The sequence below is a fragment of the Zea mays genome, chromosome 3 (genome assembly GCF_902167145.1).
Source record: "Zea mays cultivar B73 chromosome 3, Zm-B73-REFERENCE-NAM-5.0, whole genome shotgun sequence".
NCBI classification, from domain to species: domain Eukaryota; kingdom Viridiplantae; phylum Streptophyta; class Magnoliopsida; order Poales; family Poaceae; genus Zea; species Zea mays.
This window is the reverse complement of record NC_050098.1, coordinates 3,910,152-3,925,370: the sequence shown is the minus strand read 5'-3', so window position 1 is coordinate 3,925,370 and position 15,219 is coordinate 3,910,152. Positions and strand designations below refer to the sequence as shown.

The 15,219-nt window shown below is 41.3% G+C and overlaps 2 protein-coding genes across 5 annotated transcripts; one reads left to right on the top strand and one right to left on the bottom strand.

The window, feature by feature from the left end:
• Nucleotides 1-1,246: 1,246 nt before the first annotated feature.
• LOC542053 (potassium channel 4) lies at nt 1,247-4,816 on the bottom strand. Its single transcript, NM_001111691.1, is given in 11 exon segments — nt 1,247-1,359; nt 1,964-2,483; nt 2,578-2,763; nt 2,838-2,870; nt 2,963-3,061; nt 3,162-3,401; nt 3,620-3,937; nt 4,031-4,088; nt 4,157-4,312; nt 4,404-4,619; nt 4,701-4,816. Coding segments are annotated over 11 exon segments (2,055 nt in total).
• On the top strand, nt 2,762-13,319 carry LOC100272783 (uncharacterized). 4 transcript variants are annotated; one of them, XM_035965720.1, is made up of 9 exons: nt 2,762-7,014; nt 7,110-7,690; nt 9,792-9,869; nt 9,959-10,173; nt 11,450-11,757; nt 11,853-11,917; nt 11,997-12,190; nt 12,581-12,789; nt 12,998-13,319. In XM_035965720.1, the coding sequence occupies exons 5-9, from the start codon at nt 11,566-11,568 to the stop codon at nt 13,178-13,180; spliced, it is 843 nt and encodes a 280-aa protein (XP_035821613.1). In that variant the 5' UTR covers nt 2,762-7,014; nt 7,110-7,690; nt 9,792-9,869; nt 9,959-10,173; nt 11,450-11,565; the 3' UTR covers nt 13,181-13,319. The 4 variants fall into 4 exon arrangements, with proteins under 4 accessions (XP_035821613.1, XP_035821612.1, NP_001140708.1 ...); XM_035965719.1 differs by having other exon boundaries at nt 4,608-7,014; nt 11,307-11,757; NM_001147236.1 differs by lacking the exons at nt 2,762-7,014; nt 7,110-7,690 and adding an exon at nt 9,214-9,344 and having other exon boundaries at nt 12,998-13,317.
• Nucleotides 13,320-15,219: the final 1,900 nt, after the last annotated feature.

The following is a 15,219-nucleotide window of genomic DNA, read 5'->3' as shown; positions in this document are numbered from 1 at the left end:
GCCATCAGGGATCTTCGACTTCTCCACGCTTCGATGACTTCAAAATTCGCCAATATCTTCATTGAAGGCCTCCCCTCAGTGTTTTCAGAGTTTCTATCCGGTCTCAATACATTGTGGCTAGAGTTCCGACTACAAGGAAGGACATTAGACTCTCTATTGTATCTATGGGTCTAGAACCTGGCCCATGTGTCCTATTAGGGTCTTAGGGATAGGCTGAGGGATGTAACCCTAGGTTTTTTAGCGTATATATTGTACTATTCCCTAAGCAATTAATCATCCAATTATTCTCCTTTAGCAGTTATCGTCTCCGCCTGCTGCTGCTTCAGTCCGATGTCCTTGCTTTTTTGCAAGGTGAAACACTGATTGTTTTGCATCTGATCTTGACTAAGTAAATCTAGATTGAATGTTTCCTCAGAAGTAATAGCAGCTCATCTAATCATTAGAGACTTTGTATTTTGAAACACTAGTACATGAAATTTTTTTAAACAAACGTCTTAGATGACAAAGTTTGTGGTTGTTCGGCAGTGCTATGTTTGAGGAAGCGAAAGAGCCTTTTTGTTCATACAACATGGATAAACTGGATACCTCGTACACTGTTGTAATAGTTATGGTGCATTGCCTCGTAGAGGAAAAAATACAAGATGGCCCTAGGAACTTTTACGTTGGCCACATGCCATCTATGAGATCATCAAACTTCTGCATGGACTTGCATCAGTCAGATCGCTAGAGTTCTGTGAAGTCTAGGACTTTTAAGGAATGTTGGATAGGCAACCATGTTCGGTAGGCCTACTGTACTCTTTTATTAGAGGTTGGAGGACTAATATTTTTTTCGATAAAGGAAGCATTTTATAGATACCAAGAACAGTACACCAAGAAGATACAAAGCCTCGATACAACTTCCGGCTTTTGTTTAGAACACACAACTAACAACATAAGAAAAGTTTAAGATAAACACAAATTAGTAGCCTTCAGTCCTGAGACTAGACTGCCACCTATGTGACTGGAAAAAAAAGTGTCGTGGCTGCCCACATCAAGAGTCGTAACCCCTCTGGCACCACCGCCTTCAACTCCTCTCGCTGAAGTATAGCCCAACTCAAGGACTGATCATAGCGAGCCTCTGTGGTCATGGCTCATAAATCGGCGCAAGGGAGCTGATCAGGAACCATTCTAGTGATTGGTTTTCTAAAGGAATAGGAATTCTTACTCTTTTCTTAGTTGATGCCTTGATGATATTGAGCTTCCGTAATCAAGATTCCATAAGAAACAAACGGTCACCATCTCGAATAACTGTAACATCATCAATTTCTGCAAATTCTTGATTGAACACTTTGGTTGGGCAATAGCCAGAGAACTTCTGACCTGCACCAAGAATTGTAGGATAAGACAGTGGTATCGACTGCCTTTCCTTTATTTTCTCACTAATGGTATGTGGACTAGTTATGGGCCTCTATCACACTTAAACCAATGCAAATACAGTTTGATATTCTAATGAAACAATAGATAAACTGGAAGGTCAATAGGTCATAAATCAATATTTATTCATATAATGTCCGTACAACCAATGCTGAATATTTCAGTGATTATAACTCAATCTTGGACAACTTAACCTTCTAATGTTTTCTTTTCAGGCAAGCACAATTTCTGCAGTATTAAATGTCCTGATGGACTGCAGGCTGGCAGTGTTTTTGCTGATCAATACTTTGTTTTACCCTTTATTTTCACTTCATTCAGGAAGATTGTTTTGATTTTTTGTATAAAATGGGATGCAAAGTACTCCAGCAATAAGCAATTTGAAACCTAGGCTCTTCGTGACATATTGAAGCCAGAAGGACTTCTCAAGGAAGCTTGCCCTGTTTTCTACATCGAAGTCGAAGCTTCTTTGGGACTTCTCTGTGAAGGTTGCTATACTCTCACATAGATGCCTACAATACCTAATGATGTGAATGAGTTAAAGAATACTTACAAGCTATGTTGAAAAGTTCATCCAGAGATCCTGGTAGTTTTATAACTTTTGCACAGGGCACATATTTTTTGTTCTGCTGTGGATATACATGAATTGTCACTCTCTTTATTTCTAAAACCACAGAACTGCCATCCTCTTCAGATCTTGTCAGGCTACTGTCAGGTAATATTTGTCGATGAACATCTGCCTCTCCTCTGTACACAGACTCCATAAACATCAAATTTGTGAGAATATGTTTTTCCTTGCTTTCACCTTTAGCAGGAAAACTATTGATTATGTTGAAGTCATCCTGTTTTGCAGTTTTGTGAATAGTTACATGATTGCATCTCTCTGATTCGTTGAGTTCTTTACAGCGCTCATTTCTGCAACATGATGTTACTCTTCCTTTTGCTTCTGATTCATTTTCTTGACCGACTTGATTGAAGGCTGAATAGTTGTTGGGCTTTCTGAATTCTTGATTGAGTTTTCCAAGAAATTTCCCGCTAACCTCAGTAGAGAATCTTTGATCTTGGGCTGTTTTCTGCCAAATAATTAATACTAAAATTAGTTCCCCTTTCTACATACAACAAGTACATTATATAACAGAATATCATTTTATATAAAACTATAAACACCTGGAAAATATTGTTAAGTACAATTTGTTCGTCGTCTTTGTTTTCCTCTATAATATTTTTTAGCACAGTTGTGCTCACCCTCAGGAGTTGTGAAATTTTGGTTGTACAGATTGTAAATGGCTGGGGAACACTGCACAGAGCCCCAATTTCACCAAATATTTCGCCAGCGTACATTACTCCCTGGACCTGCATTTTCTAGTGATGCATTTCAGATTCTGAAATATCATTTTTTTATCAATATGCATGAGCATATGACTCACGTTTTCAACCCCATCAATCACGAATCGTTCTTCCTGCGGAAATACATTTCAGAATGATAGCATATATGCTTGGATGTTAGAACCTGTAGAAAAATTATGAATACTAAAATTATAGATGCACTAACCACTGCTCCGGAAACTAATATGTAAACATCTGTCGGTGCTTCATTTTGTAGTATCACAAGTTCTCTCGGTGGAAAGTACTCTGCTTCCATTGCAGTGACCTGCGAAGATAGATCACTTCATTAGCATTGAGTTGTTTTTGGTATTTATTGTATACATTCTTCAACTGTCATAGCAGAGAACTATTTTTCTTGTTCATACCAGTTGGAGCATGCAAGTATAAGAAACACCACGAAAAAGGTACACTTTTTCAATGACAGGGAAGAATAAGTGGTATGCTATGCCTGATCGGATTCCCTTGGGGAGACTGTCCAAAGTTTCCTTCTGTTTCAGACTCTCTGTCTTATACCTTAGGCAAATATGAGATAGCATTTCATCCCTTATGTATTCAGGTAACTGATTTCTTGAGGCAAACTGGGAAGCTGCATGGATTGTGTCCCTCTGCATCATGCAAGAAAGGAAAGATCACATAATTCTCTGAACAAAGGTATATCCTGAGTTCCTGACATATAGTACTTGAGGGCACATGCCTCAATTTCCCCTTAAAATACCCCCTTCCCTATTTTCTAGTTCTGTCCTGTTTAACTGTGCAAAGCAGTAACATCGACATTAGCAGAGCTATACAAACATTAGCTGCGGGTATTTGGAAGAGAACTTACGAAATTTCTGGTACGGCAACTTCCCTGGACAACCAGATTTGTCATGTTTCCTATGAGGTATGCTGTCAGTCCCAGATTAAACAGCATGTAGCATATACTGAATAACATCTCTCTTGGATTCTCTGCATGCAAGTCTCCATAACCAGTTGTTGTAAGTGTTGTAATAGACCAATAAATCGATGTAACATATCGAACCCATAGGCTCTCTGATCTGTAGTCTGGTCTTGCTGCTCCTATCCAGGTTCTTGCTGGATTGGGGTATCTATCAGCTATCAGGTAATTGAAACATCCTGAACAATGTACTGTAAAAAGAGTAACCTGCAGAATTTACTCGAAAATATAGTAAGTTTATTCTATTGAGGTACTACATATTTGACTTGTTTTATGTTTGAAGGAAACACACAAACTTACAGATATTAGTTTGATGCACCTTATCCAGTAGTAGTCCAACCTAATATCCTTTTCTAGTCTACAGGAGATGCTTTACCCTATTAGTTTCTGGCTATCTTATTTTTAAGTTTTGAAAAAAACACTTACCTGGCAAATAGATCACTGAGGCGACGAAGGCGCCATAACCGTAGCATGTTAAGAATTCTGTAAGCGAGGCCATTTGCATGCTTTTTAAATAGTAGACCAAACGCTTGATATGGAATTGTTGAGCAAACGTCAAAAATGAACCAAGAGGAGATATATCTGCATACATGCTATTTATCAGTTTCATGGTAAATCTTTCTAAATATGCTACTACCTTTGAGTACAACATAGTTAAGGTCGAGGTGCCAACCTTGCTGCAATCCTTTTCGGATTATCCACTAGAAGATATGATTTTTTATCAAGGTATGCCAGGAAAAAGGTTAGGATGATATCTATAGCAAAGAAGCTGTTGACAATGTTCTCAACCAGAAAAAGCACCCATGAGAGATGTCTCAGAAATGCTAGCTCAAATGGACAGATCCATGCTGAGTAAACAACAAGCACAAGCAAGAACGTCTCCCAGGTTCTGATAAGGCATGACAAACAAGCAAGGTAAATACTTATATTTTCTTTCGCAGTATTTGAAAGCAAATACTATGAATTTTACCTGTAACACGAATCATAAGGAGAAATGATGAATTTCCTCAACTTGATTGACTCGTTTGCTTTTGCTCCTAGAGATGGGAGCAGGTCATTGTGAAATATATTGCTAATATCTTCCATTGGTGTGTTTGACTAGAACAATGATAGTACCAAACTTGATATCATTGTATGCGCTCCTATAAATGTTTTCGGTGTATGGAGAGCTTTCTGGATTGTTTGGCAGTGAATCTTTGCATGCCTTTGATGGGCAAAGGATGGTTGTGTTTCTGTTCCAAAATGACGGCTGCGGATGCTGCATAAATAAGAGTTTGGTTTGGTTCCAAGAAGGATTGGAAGAGGATCAATGAGACATGAAAGTAAGATATTTGATGTGGACTTCAATGGAAAGTGACATTTTTTTGGTCTCTTTGTTTCTCTGCAAACGAATGGTCTTAGTTTTCTGCTCGTGTTTTTTGGTAGGTTAGCTACGAATGGTATCTGCTAGCTCATTGTGTTGTATCGCCTTTTTAGACTCAATGCAAAATTTTCAGTGTCAGATGGAAATAATCAATCACTAAAAGTTTTTGAAATTTCTTCTTAAGATATAGAAAACTATATTCTTAGTAGCAAGAAAAGGTCGCTCCTAAGATATATAGTTTGTCATGATTTTCTGTCTAAATGAAGCCATACCATTTTATGACCTATGGGACATGAAATTTATGCAATGAGTGAATGTGCAAAACTTCAGCTGCCTTCTGATAGTGTGAATTAGATGAAATATATGCAGTTGAGATATTGATATGAAAGCTTAGCATGGCTAACTTATTGTTATTAAATTGAGTGAAATGCATAAGAGGCTCATGAACTTGTCGCACGCTGTCACTTAGATTCCTGTAGTTTAAACATGTATTTGTAAATATCTAAACTTGTTAAATATTACACCAAACTAAATGATATACACCGCAGCTTCGTACTTATCACACAACTGCAAGGCCGTCAAGGATGTGGTCGACGAAGGTATGTTTGAATGCACTAGAGCTTATAGTTAGTTGCTAAGATTAGCCGCAGGAATTCAAACACCCTAGCTAATAGTTCAGCTATTAGCTACTTTTAGCAAATCAACTAATAGTTAGCTAACTATTTGCTAGCTAGCTAATTCTAGTATTCTACTAGTAACTTTTTAGCCAGCTTGGCATCATTACTCTGCCATCCAAAGCAAACAGTTCGGCATCATTGGAAAATGCAGCAAAGTTGCTGAAGATTAAGGCCATATTTGAATGCACTAAAGCTAATAGTTAGCTGTTAAAATTAGTTGAAGACATTCAAACAGTCTAACTAGATATTTGTTAGCTAGCTAATTTCACTAGCAATTTTTTAGTCAACTAACAATTAGCTCTAGTGCATGCAAGCACCTCCTGATCAATATTTAGTATTCCCGTTCAATTGCACACATTATATTACACATGTTGCCTAGATTATACCTGCATTCATGTGCCTTTCTTGCAACACATGACTGTTATTGGAGAGGTATATTGAAAATATCGTCCTTGTTTTTCTTTGCTGATGTACCAATGCAGGCATACAGCAGGAACCCTCCAAAAGGCTTCGCCAATGAAGTTGTATGGACAGATATATAAATAAAAAGGAGTTTACTTAATCCGTTGTGAAGAAATATAAATATTCCGATTGCGGGGTTCAGCTTGGCCTTTCTTACAATGCATTCGTTGCCTTCCAGATGCTGAACTTTTGTCACATGCTGCCTGTGAGTTTGCACCTTCGCTAGAACTAGAAGCCTGTATACTGGGCCGCCAACATCTGTTCTAGTACCTTTTAGCTTCATCACATGTATCCATTTGGTTGCTTTTGATCCCTGCATCACTCTCAGCTTTGCTAACTCGTGACCCTTGTTCGAGAGTCTGAGCACCTGGAAATATATACGTTGATTCATGAAGAGTGGAGATAACTCACGGGGTACTTGCCTTGTTATTACATAGACATGCATCCTTCTTTCACACCACACTGTGTTACTCTTCTGCAAGTTGGATTCTGAATTTCTGATGGGACTCTTGAAAACGATTTGTAACTGCCTATTGGTAGAAGACATGTACTGCTTCTGCTTTCTGCTCCTGGTGACAATAGTTGAATCAGAGAGAAACATGAAACCCTTTTGGGCAGATATGCGTCAAGTGAGCGCAAACAAGACACCGCCGTTCCCTGGCAATAGCCATCTTCAGAACAGAAGCTTCGTAGTTTCCAGATTTTGACAGGTTTGGGTATACACCTAATAAAAATCTGGAGACGTGGCCATTGTTGCAACATTGTTTTGAAGATTTTGACAGGTTTGTGTATACACCAAATAACAATGTTGCAATATTGTTTTGAAGTTGTGATCCATTTTGTTGTTGTTAATTCTTGTTAGTTTTCATGTCTACAGATTCCGTGGCCAAACTTTGGTGGTTTCAGACTACGGAAGGTCCAAACGGCTACTAGGGACTGCTGATGCCAAATTCTTGCGAGCTTGTCCTGGTTTCAACCACGGGTTGTGATTTGGTTTGGCATCCAATGGAATGGAATGGAATGGAAAGTGAGACCAGGTTCAGGAATGGAATACAAAAATATCTGCTGTGCTCTCTTGTTTTTCTCCCTTTTTAACAAGAAAACGAAGATTGCTATACAGCTACTAGTGAGCTCTGTTCTTGCGTTGCTCTCTCAAGATCTTACCCCTGGACGCAGTAACAGAGAGGTCAGTGGCAAATGGAGTGGATGCGTGATCGTCGGATGAAGTGGGACCTGAATTCTCCGTTCACCTGTTTGAGCCCAAGAAGATTGTGTCGAAATCGCCTCAGTTCTTCCGTCCAAGGATCTCGGTGCGAACCCTGACCAGGCAGTCAGGCACCCACCCCAATGCTATGTCCAAACTTCAGTCAGAATGTCAGATTCGTCAAGCAAACCCACCACATCTTGGCTTCTTCGTACTTCTCGAGGAAAAGCAGCTAGCGTTTCTCCTTGGTGGCGGTGAGCTTGAACATGTTGCTTTTGTCAGGTGTCAGAAACAATTAGGTTGTTCTTTAACTGTCGTTTTGCTCGCATGGTTTGGAGTTAAATTCGCTTAGTTTTTGGCATTTCTAAGCCTTCTAGTGTTTCTAATATGTTTGGGAGCTGGCTTAGGGGTTTTGGAAAAGATCTTAGAGATTTATCCTTATTAGGGCCGCAACTGTTTGTTGGGTGATTTGGCTAAGCAGAAATGGCATAATTTTTGAAAAAAAAAATTATTCTCCTTTGCAGGTTATCCATACTATCTTCCATTAGCTTCGCACGTGGACTGTACTGTAAAAGTCAGATTCTCGTCTTTTTATGGTGGAGGCTACGTAACGTTTGATGCAAGTGGTTAAGGTCTTTTTTGCTCAGGATCATGGGTGACGGTCTAGTCTTCGGATTGATAGTCACTAGAGTGTACGTAAGTGTGTGTGATCGTTCTTCTAAAAGTTGTGTGCTTTCATTAACAGAGGCTGGGAGAGGTTGCAAAGACTTGTATTTTCTCGATGTAATGTTTTTGAAATTAATAAAGTCTTCCTTATAAAAAAACTTTAAACATATTCGCTCGTATTTCTTTACCCATTTCAACATCTCCAGTGAACGGGCTTATCGTTTCAACTTTCAAGAAAAGTGTTTTTTTTTAAATAGACATAATAGGACCAATGTAGGCCCTTTTTATGATCTAGGATTTGGAATATTTTCTAAGTTTCTTCTTGGCACAAAAGCCGCCATTTCTAAAGTTGGAGAGAGTTTCATATGATTTTCTAAAGTTTTCTCTATTTTTCTCATGCAGAAGGTAGCCCTATATTTCTTCACTCGAATAGGACTTGTTATAATTTTTCTCTGGTGCTATACTATTTAGCCATCCTAAGAAAAATATGGTTGTTGTCTGTTTCTAAAAAATGGACATAAGCACTTTTTGAGGGTTAAACTCCACTTATACTTGTGATCCAAGATGTTCAATATTTTTGTATGATGTTACTGTTAATCAAGCATCTACTCAATTTTTTAACCCTAGCATAAAAGTTTTTACTATTTCCCCTCGTTTTTAATGGTTTAGCCATTTTTCTATTTAGTGGGCTGAATAGACTGGACCAAAATTATCAATCTATTCAGGTTTGGTTTCTAAAATTATTTAGATTCGATCCTATTTTTAGAACCCGATATTTTAAATAACCAAACCTAATAAACTAAATACCCACTCCTAAAGAATCGGGGATCGGGTACACCATCTCTACGTCCGATGATGAGCCGGTCAAAAGACACCCGTTCAAGAATTTCGACTCGATGCGATTCAAATAATTCTAACTTTGAAAAAAGAAGGTTTCACACAGTCACACCAAACACTGTGAACCCACCCAGAAAGGAACACAGACACAGGGCAGCCCGAGTCACCGGTCTATGCACCCGAGTCCACAACGGTCCCCCACCTCGAACCCACCGATCATCGGCTTCGCCGTCGCTGTAGCCGTCTAAAAATACCTCCCGATCTCCGACGAGTTGTCGAACTATGGCATCTCCCGCGCACCGGGCGCCTCACCGCTTCCGGCGGCCTCTTCGCGCGCCGCTGCCGCCGCCGCCGCCGCGGCTGCCTACTCCCTCTTTATACTCCCGCCGTCCCTCCGCGCACCAGGTGAAGTCCCAGATCTCTCGCCACCTTCTTCCTCCCCACGGCAGAGTTCTCCTCGTGATTGTCGCCTTCCTGGCTTTCATGGAGGTGCTTGCGTGAATGCGGGAAGCTGAGTGATCTCCGATTTTATGCCCTGTTTCACGTGCCAGCAGCATTTTTGCGCGACTTCGCATAGTTCGATTCGATGCCGTTTTATCGGGAAATTCGCTCGGAATGGCCAGTGGTTTTGTACTTTTGTAGCAACGTAGGTACCTGCATGAACATTACTAGGCTTCTGGCGTTGTGCGTGGGGTACGATTTGGGGCCTTCAGCCCTTCACGATATGATGAGTTGATCGGCTGTATATTTTACTTTAACCCAATGTTTGTCCCTATGATTAACTTTTCGTTTTGCCAGACGGGAGTCTGCCGAAGTTCTGTGATTAGTCTCAGTCGCCACTATCTTCTGCAGGTATCCCAATTAAGAACCATCGTGCCAAGACCTTCAAGGAGGCGTCATGCCATTCAAGTTGTCACGGCATTTGATGATGTACTGTGATGCCTCTCCACTTTTAGTAACCATATTTCACTTTGTAGTAGCTTGTATTATGATTTATATTCGACAGTGATTTGGTGCAGGATCCTGGGGATTTCTCGCTGGTGCACGATGACGGGGACGAGCAGTTTGGTGTTCCTCAGTATTCAAGCGAGAGTGAATGGAGCGATGATGATGTCATATTGACGGCATTCACAGATGTTGAGTTACCGATGGCAGTCAAGAGCCGGGCCGAGGGTGCACTAACTATAGCTGCCCATAGGTTCGCCACGATTGACAAAGGGCATAAGAAGAGCAGGTAAGAGTGTTAAGACAATCACCCTTTCCAAACAATCCTAAAATCTAGTGGTTAAGGTGTGTATTTTAGTTTGCCTTCTATTTTCTATATGGGAAAAAAGCGAAAGGGCCTATAGCGTAATGGTTAAGGTTACCGAGTAGCACCTCTAGGGCCTTGGTTCGATCCCCCTCGAGGACAAATTTCTTGCTTGGTTACGTACTGCGCGCCAACCTCCGGCTGGGCCGTTGCAGAATGGGCGGTGACCAAGGTTATTAAAACGATAAAACGTTGGAACGCTCATGAGTGAAATTTTGACTTTTAAACGTTTAAACTTTATTTAAACGTAGTTTTAAACAACATAGGAAAAATACCAATACATCATAATTTCAGACAATAATATGAAGTTAAGTACCAAAACAGAGAGGTTAGTGGCTTACCAAAACTTCACCCATGAGCTGGATTGAACTCCAAAAGTAACTAATAGTCTGGGCCCAAAAGTAGCTAATGGTCTAAAATGCATAAAACACTGCATTTTACAGTTTAGAACGCCAAAACGCTAAAACGTGGTTTCAACCTCTAATTAGAGTTTTGACGTTTAAACGTAGTTTAAACATCGTTTAAACGTAGTTTTAATAACACTGGCGGTGACGGCTCGCTAGTGATGGGGGGCCAGGCTTTGGGGATTTTCTCGGTCGGGACTATGTTTCGGTCTCTTTTTAATATAATACCGGGAGGACGGTCTTTCCTTTCCTGACCGAGTTTTTTTCTGTACGGGAAAATGGGGGTGTAGAACAGCAGCTTTGCATCTTTTGCTTGGTAGTGCAGGAGGCATATATGTGCAATTAGCCTAGGTGCTTATATGAACAGAATAATGTACCAAATTAGGATTATGTTTATTTGTTAATTTCTTTTATGAATTTGAAGTACTAGTAGTAGTTTTTTTTACGAAAGTGAAGTACTAGTAGTAGTACAATAAGAGCATAAGCTACAATCTTCCCGGTTTAATAATTAATACTATGTCTCAAGGAAATTATGTAGTTCTTGTTTGTCATGGTAAATGAAACAGAAATAATGCCATACTACTATGGATAGATAAGCTTTTTTCCATCTGACTTAACTAGGTTCTAACAAAAGTTCTTTACATCGCTTCCCAGAACTCAACAAGGGCTGATGAATAATGTTGGACTGGTTGCTTTCTTAGTGATGTTACTTTTCTTTGTCGACTGGTGTTCTTGGAAGATTGTTAGACTACCACTGGACTCTTTTTACTTGACACGTCCTTTTTTAACATCGGCAGTTTTATCAGCACTTGCTGGATTCCTTTTTGCACCAGTCGCTGATAGTCTGAAGATCCACCATTTCCGGAGGAGAGGAAAGTCTGTTTCTCCATCAAGTAGAAAGCCAACCCCTGGAATGGGAGGATTATTCTTTGTTCCTGTTGGTATTTTTGTTGCAAAAAGAGAGGTTGGTTCCAACTCGAATGGAGTTAATGGAGCAGCTATGATTACCCTCATATTTGCGATGGTTGGGTTGCTTGATGATATTTCTAGTCTAGCAGTAGATCACAATTATAAAATACCGCGATGGATAAGGTTCTTGGTTCAAGTGAGTTATTCTTTTCCAAAGTGTGAATGTGAAAATATAGTGTCCTTTCCTATTACACTGAATTGAACTTTCTGACTACCTTGTGTACTTTGCAGATTGTTGCTGGCATTTACTTCTCTAACTGGTTGGGTTCTACAGATATTTCAACACCATATAGCATGTAAGCATTCATGTAGCTTATATATGCCTTACTCCTTCAGTCCTTCTACAGCTTGATTGATTGCAGTTTATCAATGAAGGAAATATCTGGTTCCTCTGCCGCCTCCTTTCGGCCTTGCACTCATTGGAAAAGTATATATGGTTCTGGCTGCTGCATGTTCACTTTCCATGGGTCCGGCAGTAACACTCGTTGATGGTCTTGATGGTTTGGCTGGTGGTATTGCTGCTTTGGCACTCATAGCACTATCTGTTGCAGCTCTCCCGATTTGCTCTGGTAAACTATTCAGCTTCCTAAGCTATTTCAGAGTTTATCAATTCAAATTTTATTTTTTTTATAGCATAGTAGCTTCTCCAAAACAAATATGATGGATACTATCTTTAATTTTGTCTAGAGATTTTTAAGGTCGTGTATTCCAACAACAAAAAACAGTTAGTTTAGACTGCACCTCTGTGCCTTGTCATTCACATGCCTAGTATTAGTAGCTGCACCAAAAATCAAGATCAGAAATAGTCCTATTTTGTCAAGCTGTCATACAATTTTTGAGCTTTTCCTTGGACAAAAGGGCTATGTGGATGGGAACTATCATTTTGAGCTTTTTAATTCGTCATGTGATGGTAGTTTTTTCAAAGTTGTAACATAGTTAGATTTTCATGATTTCTGCAGAATTCAGTGTTTTTGGAGCATCAATGTCAGGTGCTTGCATTGGGTTTCTTTTTCACAACAGATACAGGGCCTCCGTGGTTATGAGCCGGGTTGGTTCTTTCGCACTCGGAGGAGCAGTTGCCACAATTGCATCATGCAGTGGAATGTTTCTTCCAATGTTAATAGCATGCAGTCTCTTCTTTGTTGAGCTACTGTTTGCAATATTGCAGGTGCGTCATTCTGTTGTCTACTTCACTTCAGTGGTTGCAGTTCCCAAAAAGTGATATATGCTTCAAGTTATGTTTGCGGTCTGCTTAGGATCACCCTGTCAAAGTTGAACTAGCATCCATTTCATATGTTTGCGCTGTTGTAGGGCCACGACCTTCTTCTCAATTCAGAATATTAACCCATGTGGTCTAATTTCCTTTTGCTGCCCAGGTTCCTTTTCACATGGCTAAAAACTCTTTCCGCGGAACAAGCAGACATCCCCTGAAAATCCGCCCCTCGCATTACTACCTCAGACTTCTAGGGATAAAGGAACCTTATATCGTGGCGGGCGCATACATGATATCATGCTTCCTAACTCTGTTGGCAGGATACCTTGGCCTTGTCTCAGCGTAGATGAACTCTCGTCGCTTCCTCTCTTTTTCTTTTCAGTTGTGGTACATGATAAAATCCAGGCAGCCATTATTGCTTCATTTTTATGCCAGGTCTGTGTTTCAGTGACACAGAGAATTTAACAGATGTAGTCGTTCTTTAATGTTATGTTATATATTAGGTGTAGACGTAGATTATACGGTGTTTCCATAGGTAACAGTGCTGCCATCGCGTCAAAGGCACTGTAGGCGGTAGAGTAGTTTATCTGTTTGTTTGTTGTATTTCATTTCGCGTGAAAGGAGACTTTGCAGATCAGCAGATGGGGACGGGGTGTTGCGACTTGGTCGACGTGCATCCCGACCCTACTTGCAATGCGAACAGGAGGAATTCCTGCGAGCAAGCGACCACGCTTTGTTTAAGGCTGGGAGTGGCGTTTATCTTACCCCTAACGATACGCATAGATGATGCTTTTGCCCGAGTACAGCAAGCTAAACTATGAGGTTCGTGGAGTTACTTATTAAAGGAAAATGCAGATGCGTGTTGTTAGTGGGTGAATAACAGAGCAAGTAGCTGCATCTGATTGGTTCCAGAATGAACGAGTCTGTCTACTTCTGACCACTTGGCTCTTGTGTCTGCCAAATTTCGTCCATGAATCCCAACATCATCTGAATAGCAGCACCTTCGGCCACATTGGTAGTGTTCGGTCTTGACAAGCAACGTAGGCAGGAAGCCATGTTTTCCTCTGCGTTGACATTGATAGTTTTATCCTTAATGGTTGTACCTGGCAGCTGTTAATCTGCAGCTGGTCGCGGGGATTTCAGGGTTCTCTCTTCTCTGCGATGCATACTGCAGTTGAGTTGTGTTGTGTGGGATCGGCTCTCGTTGTCGCGTCAGAAACCGTTCTACTCCTTGTCCCTCCCCAGTCGTCGCCTCGCTGTGGTGGGCCGCCGGAGCGGGCCCAAGACCGGGCCGGGAATGACGTGGGTGCGTGCGTCCAGCGGTCCAGGCTGCTAGCTGGGTAGTTTATCTGGATGGAACGCGGATCTGGCAGGTCAGCATGGAGATTGCGATGCAAACAAGAAGCGTCGAAGCGAGCGGCACAGACAGGGCACAGCAGTGTGTCTGGCTGGCTGGTCGCAGCCCGAGCGCTGGCACGGAGAATACTGTAGGAGTACTACTACTAGACAGGAGACAGCGACTCGTTCCTGGCGGCCGTTTCCGTGCGCGGCACCGGTACTGACCGTGCGGTAGTTGTACGTGCGTGCGGGAGAAAGAGCTCCAACCGCACCCCCAAACCTCCCTGCACGGCTGCACCCTTGCTACCGTGTACTATGGAGGGAGAAAGAGCTCCAACAGCTTCCCCCAAGCCACACCCTCTATAGGGGAGAGGAGAAACTCCCAACATATATAGATGAGTTCTAATCTCGCCCTATTTTTTAATTATTCTATTTTATTTTAATAATCACTCTTTTTAAGTACCGTAATATGATAGCAATGTATACTAGCACAGTACAAACAGTCTATTATTTTTAAAATTTCAAAAAACTGATGAGAATATGTTAAATAACTGAATTATAGTATATAGGGGAACCTGTACATGGTTAATGGATGGCGAGTTGCACCTTCGCTTGGTGGTCTGAAACTGAAGCTGCACTTGGGTAGTTGGGTAGGTTGGGCGCGCGAGCCTCGACTCCGCACCGGGACGGATCGGGATCCCCGACACAAAACAAGGTGGGGCCTTCGACCGCGGCGCGCGCAGGCACGCAGAGCCACCGGCACCGCAGACCACCCACCAGACCACGGGACCCGCGCCGCACTACTGCTGTGTTGTGTGCACACTGTACATATCGTACTACTTGCGAAACAAACAGTCCGTCTCTTTGTCTCACCTTCCGGGCAACCCATTCATGCGACGCAGGGACAGTCACACAACACAGTGCAGTTTGTTAATAAATCTGATGTTACAACACACTGCCGTTTGTTAATAACTCGTGGAGGATCCCTTTGGTGTTACGTTTTCTAAGTAGATGAAGGTAACATAATTAAGATATTGATTATGCAGT